Here is a 12,855-nt window from a genome sequence, read left to right as displayed (position 1 = left end):
TTTCTGCCCAGCATATGCACAATATTGTATGATGTTCTGGAAGTGGAGATGAAACTTCCTCCATCCAAATATATGGACTCATGCTGGGTGAAAGGGATTAATTAGAATGCCACTAGTGGATTCTTGCATAATGTTAGGAGCTACAGCAGCTTCTCCACAAAGTTATGATGGTCCATGGATAGTTTGTACTGCAACAGAGCTATTTCAATGCAAGCTCCTCTATAATTAAGGAGAGTGGGGTTTGTTTCACTTTGTTTTCATTTTTAATAGGGACTGCACAGCATACATTCCCAGGGTGTCACTAGCAAAGGTAAAAATTGAAAAAAAAATCTGAAATTAACAATAGGATGAAATCAGACAAAATCAAGTGCATTATTGGAGCCTCAAATGCCAAAAGCAAGTCTTTGTACCATAGAAAGAGAGATTGTCAATGGATTCATAATAGATATATGGTAACATAAGCCCCACAAATTCTTATTTTTTAACCAGATTGTTTCCCTAAAACATCATTTTTTGTCTAACATAAATTTTTATTTAGACATGATGTTTTTCCCCCCATGAAAATATTTCAGAACACATTATGAGTGTTTGCTATTTTAATGCTCCCATGGGCCTTGTTTTCTTTTTCTTGGAGAAAGCTAACTTAAGTGACTGAATTATCCAGGAATACTATGAAACCAAGAAACGGCAAAGGGAGTACTTTAATCCACTTTCATCCAACATCTTTTGGATATATTTTAAAGTAATTTGAATCAATATATTGCTTGGTCAAAGTATCAGGTCCTTTTGGACTTCTGTAATGAACAACAGAATGTAAATGTAAACTTGGGGACCTTAAGAAAATTTGCTTTTGGAAAAAACGAAAGAAAAATATTTGGATTATAGACTAAGAATTCTGACAAAAGCTGGTTTATACATATTTCAAATGTTGCAACTCGAAGAACTTTAGGGCAAACACATCTTTTGCTTTTAATATCTCAATACCAGCCTTTTTGAGGAGGAATAAATGTGTGGTGAGCATTTTTAAACAAACTCACATAAAGAGCAGAGAGTCATCGTGTTTGATATTAGAAAGGTTGGGATTTTTCTGTTCTGAGTGGAACCAAAAAGTACAGAATGTATATTCTTCCTGACACCTGGTTCTACTTAGAAACTTCTGATGTTATTCTTCATTTAACTTAACTAGTGGAAGATGCAAGAGCCGGTATCCCCTAAACAAGCTCAAAAATAAAAAATGATTGATGTCTGAAGAATGAGGCATTTCTTTCCTTTGCCATGGCATTGGGTTCTTATTGTACAACCCTGTACAGTACTTCAGCTATATTTTTTAAGATTTAAAAAGCAAAAAGTTACAAAACCATTTGCAATTAACTTGAAATAGAAAAGATAGCACTTTTTTTAAATCCCATTATATAGTACACCATATAAATTACAGAGTATTCAAATGCACAAATGCATCTGTGTAACATTTATCAAATGTAATTCTTGTTTGTGAGTAGGTTTATTTTGTTTCCTCCCTCTGAGTATCTATTCCTAGCTTTAGGTGCCCTGCCATGTCCTTCACTATCACGTATGACAGTGTTCCAGGTCTGATACACCGCTGTTGCAATATCTCATATTGTTGGGGATATGGCAGTCTGTGTAGTTAATTCCCCCATTTGGGGTATAAATGGGCTGAAGTCTGAAATCTCCTTTAAGGAGTTGATCATTATTTAAGGAGACAATCTGAAAGCTGGTTTCTGTCATCTCCAGGATGGAGTTGTCCTTCTTGGTTCCCGCCTCACAGTAGTCATCTTTCCGTCGGCCTCGGTTGTATTTCCATTTCTGAGAAGTATAGCGCCCTTTTTTGTGCATGTGCCAACAGAAGATGCTGAGCAGAACCACCAGCACAAATACCACTGCCCCCCCAATCAATCCTGCCAGGAGAAATGGGGAACCAATGTTATGAGATGTGGTCTGCTCATGGCTGGAGGCTGTGTTGCTCCCATTGCTTAATAAGGAAGCCTTGGTGGTACCTTCAGAACAGACAGTGTCCTCACCAACTCGATAATTATTAAAATCATCCAAAGGAACCAAGCAAATCCGATACGTAGATTTGGGCTCTAGGCTTGTCAAGCTAATATTTTGTTTCTTGTCACTAACTATCCGTTCCTGAATAATGCCTCCTTCCAGACTGTGACCCATTTTAACCCAGGTAAGTTTGTAAGCCATGACATTAAAAACAGTATGCCAGCTGACTTGGATACAAGTGTCATTCACAATGTGGATAAACAGTTGAAAGCGCTCAACAAAGGGAGTGGTCACTTTTTCTCCATCATCTCTCTCAGGCACAGTGGGGAGTGTGGCTACAATGGAGGTAAAGGGAGTGTATTTGTTACTTGGGGTCAAGAGAGATGTAGCAGGGGCCACTGTAGTTGGCAAGAGTGTTGTGGTAGCCTCGGTAACAAATGACAGAGCAGGGGTAGTTGGAGGACATGACAACATATTTACGGTGAGTTCCCTGACGGCCATGCCTCGGACATGATCTGGCCCCTGACACATGAATCCCCGAACATTGATGGAGGATGGAATATACTTAAGCCATTCAGTAACCCACTTAATACTACAATCACAAAGCCATGGATTGTTCCTTGCTGTGAGTTGCTTAAGGTTGTGAAGGCTATCAAACACACCTCTGGACAGCATCCGAAGCTGATTGTTGGATATATCAAGTCGCTCCAGCTGCTGGAGATTCGAAAAGGCTGAAAGTGGTATGTGTGATATCTGGTTGTCTTGTAGAGATAGTCTAAGAAGATTTGTACCTGGGAGTTCAGGAGGAGGGTATGTTAGAGAATTCCGCACTATAGAGAATTCCTTGAGTTTGGATAGGTGGCTGAAAGTGCCATCTGCAATACCTTTATTGGTAAGGAGGTTACCATCCACTATGAGACGTTCCAAGCTTGTGAGATTCTGAAAGGCCATATCCGATATGATGGCAATTCGGTTTTCATCAACTCGTAGTTCCTGTAAGTCCACTGGAAGGCCAACTGGTACACTGCTTAAGTGATTCTTGGACAAGAACAGAAGCTTGAGGCTGATAGCTTCCCGGAAAGCCCCATCCTCAACTCCCACAGTAGAGATGGAATTGTCATCTAGGTGCAGCTCTTCTAGTTTCAACAGCTGGGCCAGAGCTGCCCGAGAAATGGTTTGGATGTTGTTTTCTTGTAGGTGGAGAACCCTGACATTCTTGGGCAGATTCATGGGGAATTCATCCAGCTGGTTTCCATACAAGTAAACTGTGTGTACAGACCGGACGTTGTGTAGCTCTGCAGGAAATCCAGCATTATTAATTTGGTTATTATGGAGGTAGAGTACGGTTACACCCTCCGGGATTCCAAGAGGCACTGAGGTCAAGCTTCGTTCATTACAATAGACAAAGTTTCGGTCACAGCGGCAAACGCTCGGACAGGCCATCGCTTTGGAGAACTGCATGTAGAGCCCCAGAGAAAACACAAGCCATGATTTCACAAAAGCAACCCTGTCCATGGGCCACATTCTAGTCCACGGGCCCATTTCTAACTAAGAAAAAAATACTACAAAGAGAAAATTTCTAGCAAAAATAATGGAAATAAAATGAAAATAGATTTGGATTCGTGTCCTTCACATAGATGAGAGGTAATGTTATGGAGGCAAAATGTAAAATAATCTTCATAAATTTGAATTGTCCCCCTCTCTGACCAGGCAAATTTCTCTCTTGTTAGCCAGGCTTACATACTTTGTTGTCTCTCTCCATGTATGCTGAATGATTGTAATTTTGTGTGGTACCAGTGACCAGGAAGCAAAGTAAGGTACCAAATGTTGATAAGAGACAGGATGGCTAGACTAGTCCTTCCTTGCACTGCAGCATTAGAGGTGACGATGTACTCAGCTTCCTTCAGTCTGCAAGGCATTCATTTCAACTTGAAGCCAGATTTGAGCAATCTGTTGAAAGGAGAGAAAATAAATGATGTGTTATTGTTAACTGATAAACCATTATGTAAACAGAGATTAAGTTTGTGAAAGGCTAATGTAAATAATGCAATGTACTCTCTTTTTTTCAGTTTCTAAAACCAAGTAGAATATTTAGCCAGGAAAGCAAAATGGAAACATGGAATAGTGTACAACCAAACAAGATTTATATAGCTCAGGTTGCCTGAAATTCCTATTACCTTGTGGTAATAATTAGGACAACAGAATTGGCACAATTGGAAACAGATATTGCCAGTTGCTTTGGTTAGTTTAGTGACTAAGTACTCAACACATGGAGGAAATCCTTGTACATTCCAAAGGTTCCATACTGGGGACAAACTATTTTATAAGAAGTGAAAATTCAGCACATTTATGATTCATGTTGAATTCCTCTCTGGTAGTTTTCTTAAGAAAATTTGGTAAATTTGGAACAAAGAATGTTCTATTGGGTGTTCTCTTGGAAACTGCTGCATGTTCATGTCCTTTTGCTTCTCCACATTTCATATTTATCATCCACCTTTGCTCTACTGCATTTTCTCTGGTGGGGTATGAGAAGAAAACAAAACAAGGAATAAAAACCCTGTTTCAACCTTTCCCCTCATATGACTTTCATGCAGTTGAAGCACCTTTTTGATTTTGCACCCACCTTTTGGCTTTATTCATTATTGAAATTTAAACTTGAAAAATAAGTCACACAAACTGTGCTTAGATAGCACTTGCTCTGAAAGATCTTAACTTTTTTTCTTCTAATCAGATGTTAATTCTTCTATTGTTTGCTATATTATTGTCTCCTCATAATCTTATTTAACAAAGAAAAGAGAGGAGTACTGCATGCATTAAATGTTCAAAGTTTGTAGAATTGTTGTCAATTAATAGCTGTTACAATTTTAGCCGAACTGTACCTGTTGGGGAAAACATTATAACATTATCTAGCAAAATAAAATGATCCTTATACACTGCCTATATGTATGTATGTGTAATGGGAGACAAGGGAGAGACTTCAGGTAATTTATGTGATATTTTCAACACTGTGCTGCTTAGCTGATAACGAGTGTTTTAATGAATAGTATCTATCATTCATTTTCATTCATTATTTAGAAAAGAACACAGAAACACAGACTGCTTAAAATACTAAAATGAAGACAACTGCTATCAAAACAATTTCACAGAGATTTGAATTATTAGCCCAGAGGATCTCATGAAAACTTCTGCAAGGTTTCTTTCCTTCACCATAGGTAGGAAGAATCACTCAAGTAGAGTGGTGCCCCAGAAATTCATATATGCAGCAACCCAACCTGGCTTCAAGCTTTTATAATATTTTGTTGAAGGCTTTCATGGCTGGAATCACTGGGTTGTTGTAGGTTTTTCAGGCTATATGGCTATGTCCTAGAAGCATTCTCTCCTGATGTTTCGCCTGATCTATGGCAGGCATCCTCAGAGGTTGTGAAGATGCCTGATGTTTGGAGGTAGCCAAGTACTATAATCAGCTAGTTAAATAATCATATTGGATTGTAGTTTTCTTTAGTGCTAACTCTCTATGCTTATTATCTTCTACCTGGGAAGACCAAGAGCTTGAATACCTAAATAGCTCAATGTCACCTTGAACTGAACACTAACATTTAGGAAACACTGCGTGAACACCAAGCACAAGGCAGCTGCACACAATAACACCCTGCGGTAACTTACTGGTGCAGACCCAATATTTATAAGAACATCAGCCTTGGCCTTGTCTTACTCAACTGCTGAGTATGCCTGCCCTGTTTGGCACTGGATGAAACATGCAGAATAATCATAGGATGTCTCAAACCTACACCTGCTGATAAAGTCTACAAGTTAGCTGACATTGCCCCCGCCCCCTGATGTGCAAAGGGAAGTTGCTGCTAACTGTGAGAGAAATAAGGCTGAACACTGTGAAAGCCATCCACTGCATGGTTATCAGCCTCCTCCCAGAAGACTCAAATCAAGGAACAGTTTAATGAGAAGCACCACTCCTTTTAATATTTCCCCAGTTAACAGCAAGAGTATCCTTCTGGGTAGCTAAACCAGGCAATTCCAACTAGATAGCCCCACACGAGGGTCAGCCTAAGGGACAACTTGGAAGTCCCTGAACAGATTCAGAAGTGGAGTGAGCAGATCAAAAGACAACATGGCAAAATGGCACTACCTAGAAGAATCTTCCATCTTGTGTGGCTGTGGAACAGAACAAAAATCTCCACATCTGTATGCTTGCCCACTATGCCTTGCCTCATGCAGTTTCTGTTGCCCATTTTTGGTCAAAAATTACTTAGCTGCTCGTGCTCCTTTTATTTTTTAATCAGTTTTATACTTATTTATGTAGTGCATTTGACACGAAATACATAAAATCTTTTTAATCTCATACAACTACTCTGTGGACCAGTTTTCACTTGTGGAAGGACATTATTAGATAAACTGCATGTTTCAATTCATATTGAAAACATGAACGTCTCTTCATTTAAATGCCTACAATTTCTTTTCAGATTGTCCTTGTTTGCCATTCTCTAAACATCAACAACTTGTCCATTGTTTACTGCCTTTTTGTTTATGTGCCTTCAAGTCACCTGCTAATTTATGGTGACCCCAAAAATTTCATAGGGTTTTCTTAGGCAAGGAAGACTCATAGGTAGTTTGTCATTGCCTTCTTCTGAAATATAAACTACAGTACCTAGTATTAAATCACTAAATTGTGGAACTTGCTGACCGAAGGTTCAGCGGTTTGAATCTGCAGATGAGGTGAGCTCCCGCTGTTAGCCACAGCTTTTGCCAACCTAGCAGTTCGAAAACATAGAAATGTGAGTAGATCAACAGGTGCCGCTTCAGTGGGAAGGTAACAGCACTCCATGCAGTCATGTTGGCCACGTGACCTAGGAGACGTCTACGGACAAAGCCGGTTCTTCAGCTTAGAAGTGGAGATGAGCACCACCTCCCAGAGTCAGACTCAACTAGACTTAATGTCAAGGGGAAACCTTTACTGTTACCGGTAGCGCTTTTTTAGCATGTAGATGGTTAGACAGAGAGACAGAGAGACAAACAGAGATAGGAAATACATGTTTTTAACCATTAGATGGAAAATGTATTTACCATTCTCCCTTTCACAGTGTTATACCCCATCTCTTTCAGATGGAATACTTTCCCCATCTTCCCTTTGGTCTGTTGCCTTCTAATACCTGTCAATTTTAGTTTCTTAAATTTGTTTTTGCTTCAGTTTATGACCATTCTTTCTCTCACAAAGTCGACACTGGCAGTGAATGGTTACCCGCAGGTTTTCAAAGTCATACACCTATCAAATTAACTGTCACTTTTCCAGAATTCTATATTTTACCATTGTCTCATATCCTCTTCTGCCCATTCTATCTTATTTCCCTCTTCTATTGCAATAAAATTTTGGTATTGCATAAATGTATGTAGTTCATATTTATTGTGAACAATAAATCTATAATACACAAATACCTGCAATGTATGTTATGAAGTGACAGGTTGCTACATTTGGCCAATAGCTCTTCAGTGGTGTTTTGCACATAATCTCTTTCTGTCTCAATTTGTCATCTGAGCTAAGTGGATATCATTCTAGCATCAAGCAGAATGGCATGGCCACTTCAGGCAGCAGTTGCGCAGTGTGTGAGTTAGTCTATTAACTCTTCCTCCTGAAACATTGGCTGTTGCTCTTGTCAGAGAACAGAATACGATCTGTCACACAACCTGTCCTGAGTCTTCTGAACTAGACTGCTGCCTCAGATGTGGTGGACATTACCACACTACAAGTGCTGAAGAACATTTTCATTTCCACTCTGGTTGGCCTCTGAACATGGGGCAGAGAGCAGATGCCATATTGTTATTTCAGCATCATCAGAGAAACATCTTGGGCATCCATGGCTGAGTGAATACTTACTTTATTGACATTATGCCCACTAGCTGTGCTCCTTTTCCTCATTCTCACATACCACTGCAATCTGCTTTTCTTTGTCTTCAGAATATGTGAATACCTGTCTCTTCTTAAACTTTCCCATGCAATATTTCCCTACAAAACTCCACCATGCTTTTTTCTCCACATTGAAAGGGACCAGTCAAACTTTTTATTTGGTCCTGTATAAGTGTTCAGCAATATCCACAAGAAACAATGAGATTGAATAGGAGTAATTTGACTAATAGGAGTAAGAGAAGCTGGTTAGTTGGGAATGTATGTGACATAGCTCATTAACCTCCATGATCAATCCTTGATTTTCCAGAAATCTCCTACATTATAGACATGACTTCCATTTAAGACCCCGGCAGTTAAAGCACAAAACACCAGCTTAGCAAGGACTCAACAGCAGTACATGTGAAAAAGATCTTGGAGTCCTCATGGACAACAAATTAAACCTGAACCAATAATGTGATGGGGCGGCTAAAAAGCCAATGGGATTTTGGCCTGCATCAATAGGAGTATAGTGTCTAGATCCAGGAAAGTCATATTACCCCTCTATTCTGCCTTGGTCAGACCACACCTGGAATACTGTGTCCAATTCTGGGCACAACTGAAGGGAGATGTTGACAAGGTGGAATGTGTCCAGAAGAGGGTGACTAAAATGATCAAGAGTCTGGAGAACAAGCCCTATGAGAAGTGGCTTAAAGAGCTGGGCATGTTTAGCCTGCAGAAGAGAAGGCTGAGAGGAGACATGATGGGGGCCATGGATAAAGATGTGAGGGCAAGTCATGAGGAGGAGGGAGCAAGCTTGTTTTCTGCTGCCCAGGAGACTAGGATGTGGAACAATGGTTTCAAACTACAGGAAAGGAGATTACATCTGAACATTAGGAAGAGCTTCCTACCTGTGAGAGATGACCAGCAGTGGAACTCTCTGCCTCAGAGTGTTGTGGAGTGTCCTTCTTTGGAGTCTTTTAAACAGAGGCTGGATGGCCATCTGTCGGGGGTGCTTTGAATGTGATTTTCCTGCTTCTTGGCAGGGAGTTGGACTGGATGGCCCATGAGGTCTCTTCCAACTCTATGATTCTATGACTATAAGGCATCTTCATATGTTGAGGGCACAGCATTTTGTCCACTTTTATGGTGACACTCTCAGTCCAAGCCTACATGTTCCCCCAGTCAAAAGCAAACCCCAGTGTATTCAGTGTGGCTCACTTTGGGATATTAAACTTAGAAGAACTATTTTTGAAAGGATCATTTCACAATCCACCTTGGAGTTTACGATCATCAGGGGAGGCTCTGCTCTCAATCCCACCACCCTTGCAAACATGATTGGAGAGCACATGAGACAGGGCCTTCTCGATAATGGCCCCCTGTCTATGGAACACACTCCCTAGTGAAATCAGGGCGACTCCCTTGCTCCTCTCCTTTAGAAAAAAGCTCAAATCATGGCTTTAGGATCAAGAATTCAGGTAGCTGGCCAAGCAGTAACTGCATGACTTATGAGAATTGACAATGGATAGACCTTGGATTCAAACTCTGGACTCTGATTTAGATTTGGGCTTGGTTGTGTTTTAATATTTTAATACTTTAATATTTTAATGCATATTTTATAATTTTGTTGTTTATCTAATGTTGGTTTGTTTTGTACTGTTATTGTTGTTGCTGTTGTCATCTAATGGTTAATGAGGAGACCCTAATGAGACATGTTTTTATTGATTTTATTGATTCTGTTATGGTTTTATTATTCAATTGTTTTATTATATTGAAATTGTATTTTATGGTCTTGGTACCAACTGTAAACCATCCCGAGTCGCCTGTGGGCTGAGGGGGACGGTATATAAATGCAGTAAATAAGTAAGTAAGTAAGTAAGTAAAAAAAAATTCTAGGCGCAAAGATTACTGCAGATGCAGACTGTAGCCAGGAAATCAGAAGACGCTTACTTCTTGGGAGGAGAGCAATGTCCAGTCTCGATAAAATAGTAAAGAGTAGAGACATCAGACTGGCAACAAAGATCCGCCTAGTCAAAGCCATGGTATTCCCTGTAGTAACCTACGGATGTGAGAGCTGGACCTTAGGGAAGGCTGAGCGAAGGAAGATCGATGCTTTTGAGCTGTGGTGCTGGAGGAAAGTGCTGAGAGTGCCTTGGACTGCGAGAAGATCCAATCAGTCCACCCTCCAGGAAATAAAGCCCGACTGCTCACTGGAGGGAAGGATACTAGAGACAAAGTTCAAGTACTTTGGCCACATCATGAGGAGACAGCAAAGCCTAGAGAAGACAATTATGCTGGGGAAAGTGGAAGGCAAAAGGAAGAGGGGCCGACCAAGGGCAAGATGGATGGATGGCATCCTTGAAGTGACTGGACTGACCTTGAAGGAGCTGGGGGTAGTGACGGCCGACAGGGAGCTCTGGCGTGGGCTGGTCCATGAGGTCACGAAGAGTCGGAGGCGACTGAACAAATGAACAACAACAAGTAAATAATGGTTGCCGGTTGAAAGCCACCCTAAGTTCTCTATCGGGGGTTGAGAAGGACAGGATATAAATGTTTGAAATAAATAAATAATAAATTCAGCAAGTCCATTCTACTCATACATGTCAAGTTTGTTTTGCTGCTTCTGGATATTCTGTCTGGAGATTCTCTGAAAAGACATCCAAAAGTTATCCAAAAATTGTCCTCTCATCCTAATCCAAGAAAAAAGATGGACTGTCATAGATGACATAAAACGTTTCCTTGCCACAAAATGACTAACTGCTGTACAATTACTCAAAATTAACAGAATCTTGTAGTTCTTTCAGGTCTCAATGAGGGACAAAAACAACAACAAAAAGTTACAATCTAGGACAAGGGTAGAAATCATGCAATCTTCTAGATGTTGGGCAGCAACTCCCAGCTTTCCTCACCACCAGCTACACCAGATAGGGTTTCTGGGACAAAGCAAACAAGGAAGAAGATGCAAACAAGAAGAAGCTGCAGCAGTTTGCTTTGACTTGAGACTATTGGGAATGACTCTGTCCTCATGTTTTCTTATTGGTTTAATAGAGTGCAAACTCCCTTTGCACCTTGAAATCAGTGTATACCAGTTGATACAAACAAAAGACAAAGAGAGAAATTAAAAAAAGAGAAACTAAAATTTTAAGAGCATCTGAAAAACTGGGATAATTGAGGATTAGCTGGAACTTTCCCTGCCTAATCAGGACAGTTGGATCATATTAATTCCATAGGTAGATTGCTGCTGGATACATCTGGTCGTATTGTTCAAATAAAACCCAGGCATGTCAGAAATATTAGAGAAGACATCAAATTGTAAGGCTGAATGTGTTGAGTTATTCATAATGTCCTTATATTGGTTGAGGAAATCAAATATTGTTTCCTCAGATGTCAGGGTTTATTTGTTCCTTTTACAAACACAAAACATGGAGGGAAACTGTCATCATCCTGGTCCTCATCTCCTCTTCAGATTTTCTATAGCTGTAATCAGGGTTAATCTAACCCACTTTATACCACTGCATTAGAAACTCTATAAAGCATGTTCACAAGAATGAATTGACAAGATTGAGTTCTTCTTGTCCAAATCTCTCTTGGCAGAAATTTAATTACACCTAGCTTTCTGCTTCATTACTCATGGAGTTCAGAATCAGAAAGAGAAAAAGCCAACCCCCCTAGGCATGAGACGAAAAAGCCAAATGTGATGGATGAAGAAAGAGAGAAAAGACTTGAACACAGGGAAAGTATATGCAGAGGGAATGGAACCAAATACGCACATATGCTTCTAATGGGCATGTGACAGCGATCAGTTGCATCAATGTTTACTTGTTTCACTCCACAATGTCTTTGTGATTGGTTCATTCCTCAGGGCAAGAGTTCATTTCATGAAGTAATTCAGTAGTGCTAGAAAGGTATTGTGATTCAATACGGAGAGTAGTGCTAGCTGAAAACAGTAGGCTGGAACTAGCAATAGCTGAAGGCTCTTTCAAAGTGACATTAGCCATCTAAACACATATTTACAGTAGTCAGCCTTGGACAAGTCTGCAAAAATGGGACAAGTTCCGTCTCTGTTGTGCCTCAAACAGCTTAATATTTTTATCATTTTCTTCCTTTCCCCAATAATTTCATGATGAACCATTAAAAACCCTTTTATCCCCATTTCACTACTTTTAAATAGTCAGCCCTCCACATTTGCGAATTTTACTTCTGCAGATTTGATTAAAATGTTCTCTCTAGGAATCTCAAATTCCTCTGGTGGAAGTTGACCATAGAATTGTGCTGGAGGTCCTAGAAATTCCTTGAGAGGTGTTTATCTCAACTAAAAAAAAATACATTTTCATTTGCAGTTTTTTCTAATTTTTCTAATCCCAGTTGATGTGGAGGGTTGAATGTATGTGCTTTCCCTTTCTTTTTAGCTTTTCTTCCATCCTTCCTTCCTTCTGCAAGTCATGTGGAGCAAGCAGCAGTCACATGGCAAGCTCATCAGGTGGAAGAGAAGCCAGAATGAACGGCTCAAAAACTATAGCTGCCAGATGCTCAAAGGGCCACTACAACACTATTTATGCTGAGGTCTGATGCATGTCTTTCACTTGCATAAACAGCATAAAGTTAAGCACCAAGGGAAATGGATTGTTGTTGTGGCTTCATTTTACTGGCAATGGGGAGAAAAGGTCAGTGGGATCAATGGGAACTCAAACACTTGAATGAGCAATGACTACATTTTAAGCGCATTTCTTATTATCTTTCTGAGGAACAAGCACATGAGTTCTCAAAACACTAAAGGATATAGACATATGTAAATTATAGTTCATAAATTATTTGCAAACAATTATTTATTGCATTGTTAGACTGCACTCCTATAATCACTTACTTGGGAGTACACTCATCCAGTGGACTTATTTTAACAATTGCACAGCAAAATTTCTATATCTCTCCTTCTTTATTAAACACTTTTAATCCTA

The 12,855-nt window shown here is 39.9% G+C and overlaps 1 protein-coding gene across 3 annotated transcripts in view; it reads right to left on the bottom strand.

Moving 5' to 3' along the window:
- Positions 1-1,223: 1,223 nt before the first annotated feature.
- FLRT2 (fibronectin leucine rich transmembrane protein 2) overlaps positions 1,224-12,855 on the bottom strand; it is a 94,782-nt gene continuing 83,150 nt past the window's right edge. For all 3 annotated transcript variants that reach the window (XM_060757144.2, XM_060757153.2, XM_060757162.2), the window contains exon 2: positions 1,224-3,960. In XM_060757144.2, coding sequence (XP_060613127.2) covers positions 1,567-3,552 — 1,986 coding nt within the window. In that variant the 5' untranslated portion in view covers positions 3,553-3,960 and the 3' untranslated portion in view covers positions 1,224-1,566. The remainder of the gene's footprint in view (positions 3,961-12,855) is intronic.

The sequence above is a fragment of the Anolis sagrei genome, chromosome 1 (assembly GCF_037176765.1).
Source record: "Anolis sagrei isolate rAnoSag1 chromosome 1, rAnoSag1.mat, whole genome shotgun sequence".
NCBI lineage: Eukaryota > Metazoa > Chordata > Lepidosauria > Squamata > Dactyloidae > Anolis > Anolis sagrei.
The sequence above is the reverse complement of the archived record's forward strand: the minus strand, read 5'-3'. Positions and strand labels throughout refer to the sequence as shown.